Genomic DNA, 3,405 nt, shown 5'->3' on the forward strand with positions numbered 1-3,405 from the left:
TTTTTTTTGGTTTTTCTCCGGTACCGGGAACCGAACTCACGACCTTGCACTTGCCAGGCAAGTGCTTTTGCCGCTGAGCTAAATCCCCAGCCCCCCTCTTCCTTCTTGTTTGTACCAGTTTGTGGTACACAGTGTGTACATTCTTCGTGTGCAATTGATGCATGTGTATAACACATCCTGATTCCTTTTTTTGTTTTCTGTTTTCTGTTTTTTGTTTGAGACAGGATCTCATTATGTGGCTCAGGCTGGCCTTGAACTCACAGTGATCTTCCTGCCTCAGCCTCCCTAGTGCTGGGATTACAGGCATGCATCACCAAGCTGGCCTGATTCCTTTTTTCATCTGTTATTTCTTTCCTCCCTCCCCTCTCTATCTCCTGGTCCCCTTCCCCTTTGAGAATGATCTTCCTCCCTATTACTACTGTCTATTTTCATTTTACTCTCATGGAAGCAAGACAATGTGATACTTCAGCTTGTGTGTCTGATATATTTCACTTAACTTTACATTCTCCAGGTTCATCCATTTTCCTATAAATGATTCAAGTTTTTCCTTTTGTATGGCAGAATAGTATTCCACTGTGTGTAAATACATCATTTTCTTTTACCATTCATCTGTGGATGGACCTATAAGCTGCTTCCAATATTTAGATATGAATTGTGCTGCTGTAAACATGGGTGTATATATATCTGTGTAATATGATGCCTTTAACTCTTTTGGGAAGATACCTAGAAAGGGAATAGCTAGATCAAATGAAATTTCTATGTTTAGTATGTGGAATGTCCATATTGATTTCCATTGTATTAGTTTACATTCCCACCAACAGTGTAGAAGCGTTCCTTTTTCCCTACAGCCTCTTCAGCATTTGTTATTATTTAATTTCTTGATGATGGCCATTATTACTGGGGTAAGATGGACTCTCAGAGTTCTTTTAATTTGTGTTTCTCCAATAGCCAGCAATGGCATATTTTTTCCTGTATTTAATGGCCACTTATTCTTCTGAAGGTGTCTAGTCACTTCACTTGCCCATTTTTTGATTGCATTGGAAAGTAAAAACATTCCGAGGCTTTCCGGAAGGCAAATGACTGTCTCAAGTAGATTTCTTTTCGTCCGTCCCTCCACCCGTGGACTGGCACTCGGGGCCTCATGTATGCTGGGCAAGTGCTGTGTGGCTGAGCTACACCTCAGCCCTCCAGTACATCTCTTTTATGCTCACAGAGATGGGTCTGCTGTGGTCCCTTGAGGCAGATGTGCTTGGGCTTTAGTTCGCTTGACTTCTGCCCCTTGGCACCAATATATGTTTAAGCTGCTGCCATTCTCGCTGATTTTTAAGATACAAGAAGCACTATTAATGGGAGCTCTCCCACATTCTTCTCAGCCCCCTCTCCCAATTTGCCAAAGAGGATTCTGGCTTTCCTTCTACATTCCTTATGCTAATTTGAAATATTTTTCCTTGACAAGGTTTGAAAGAGGGAAGTAAAGATCTTATTTGACAATGTGATAATCTAGATAAGAAATGCACTATTAAAGAACTTATAAGTCAGAGAAGAAATAAAAAGGAAAATAAAAGCATTTTGAAGTAGATACAGAGAAAACACTATATATCAAAATGTGGGCAGTGCAGCTAGAACTGCACTTAGAGGACAAGGAATAGCCTTCAGTTTGTTTCTTGTAAAAAAAAAAAAGATTTGAATTATTCTGGAATTGCTTTTTGAGAATTGGACTGACTATTTCTTTTTAGTTTGATGTCCTCTGAGGCCAGGCCAGAGCTTTTGTGACCTGTAGCATCCCTCATTTCTGTCTCCCAGAGTCACTCAGCTGCCGCAAGGAGCAAGGCAAATACTATGACCATCTCCTGAGAGACTGCATCAGCTGCATCTCCATCTGTGGGCAGCACCCCAAGCAGTGTGCACATTTCTGTGAGAACAAGCTCCGAAGCCGGGGGAACCTCCCGCGAGAGGTGTGGAGACAGCAGGCTGGAGAGGCGGACACCGGGTCTGATAACTTGGGATGGTACCAGGGATCGGAGGGCAGAGGCTCAGAGACAGGTCCAGGTAAGCCACCAAGATCAGCTGGCCTGAGGTCTAAGGGTCAGAACGGGTGGGATAAGAAGAGCTTGCACTTCAGGGGGCCCAGAGTCCAGCAGGTGGCCCGAAGCCAGGGCGGCCACCCCAGGAGAGGAAAACAATTTAGACAAAATTTCCAGAAGTCTATGGACAAGAAGAAAGTGCAAATAAGGTCCTGGCTAGTGAGTGTGAGCCTCATAGTCAGGGGTACCAGGACTATGCAAATTCTTTTTCTTTTTTCTATGTTTTATTTACTTTAATTGACACAAAAAATATACATACTTATGGTGTATCATGGGCTGTTTTGATATGTGTATATTTGTAATGGTCAAACCAGGGAACATTTATCTTCTCAAATATTTATCATTTCTTTATGGTGAAATCAAAATTCTTCTTTCCTCACTTTTTTGTAATGTACAGTACATTATCCTTATCTAAAGCCAACCTATGGTTCAATGAAACACCAGAAGTTATCATATTTCTCTTGTCTGGGTATCTTTCCCCCGCTGTCCTAGCTGGGCAGGTAGAAGCTTCCTAAACACGAGAAGGAAAAGATAATACTAAAAAGTTTACAGCCACGTTGGACATGAAAAGCAGCGCCCTGCTCATTGGTTTTCTCTTTCCTGTGATTTCCTCATGTGAGGGTTGGTGCACCTGATACTGGAGGTTTCCAGGCCTGCCTTCTACTTGGTTCCCACCATCTCTGACTCTTGACTGCTTTGTCAGCAAGTCACGCTGTGTAACAAACTGTCCTCATGTCAGTAGCTTTGTAATCCTTATGAATTGGGGCTGCTGGCAATGGGCGTGTCAGGCTGGCTCATGGAGGGCTCTGCTCCCTGCGTCCTCACCCTTCTCCTGTGGCATGTCCTTGTCATGACAACGGCCAGAAAGTAAGGGACGGAAACACACACGCCCTCTTGGCCCCTAGGCTGGGAGCTTGTGTTACTCACCATGCTCTGTCACTCAAGTCACACAGCCACCAGATGAAGAGGGCTTGGGGGAACAGACGTCCCATCTTGCTGGAAGGAGTCTGCAGCCCTGGTGCATTTGTGACCATTTTTAATCAGGCAGCACTTCCACCATGAGACAGGGCTGAAGGAGGGGCCTGGACACAGAAGGACAGCAGGCACAGTGTCTGTGTTCCTGGCGAGTGGCCGTGCTCCCCTCCAGGCTCTGCTAACCTGTGCTCCTTCGCTGCACCCAGGGACACGGTGAATTCTTCCTACCAGACCAGAGCCTTCTCCACTTCTTTTTTCTGGTTTTTCTCCGGTACCGGGAACCGAACTCACGACCTTGCGCTTGCCAGGCAGGCGCTTTTGCCGCTGAGCTAAATCCCCAGCCCCT

General features: G+C 45.0%; 1 protein-coding gene across 2 annotated transcripts in view; it reads left to right on the forward strand.

Annotated features, from left to right (window-relative positions):
* Positions 1–3,405, forward strand: part of Tnfrsf13b (tumor necrosis factor receptor superfamily, member 13B) — a gene marked incomplete at its 3' end in the record, with an annotated part of 41,087 nt that overhangs the window by 24,961 nt on the left and 12,721 nt on the right. For both annotated transcript variants that reach the window (XM_013509632.1, XM_013509634.1), the window contains 1 exon segment: positions 1,804–2,049. In XM_013509632.1, coding sequence (XP_013365086.1) covers positions 1,804–2,049 — 246 coding nt within the window.

Source organism: Chinchilla lanigera, unplaced genomic scaffold (assembly GCF_000276665.1).
Source record: "Chinchilla lanigera isolate Chin_1 unplaced genomic scaffold, ChiLan1.0 scaffold00176, whole genome shotgun sequence".
NCBI classification, from domain to species: domain Eukaryota; kingdom Metazoa; phylum Chordata; class Mammalia; order Rodentia; family Chinchillidae; genus Chinchilla; species Chinchilla lanigera.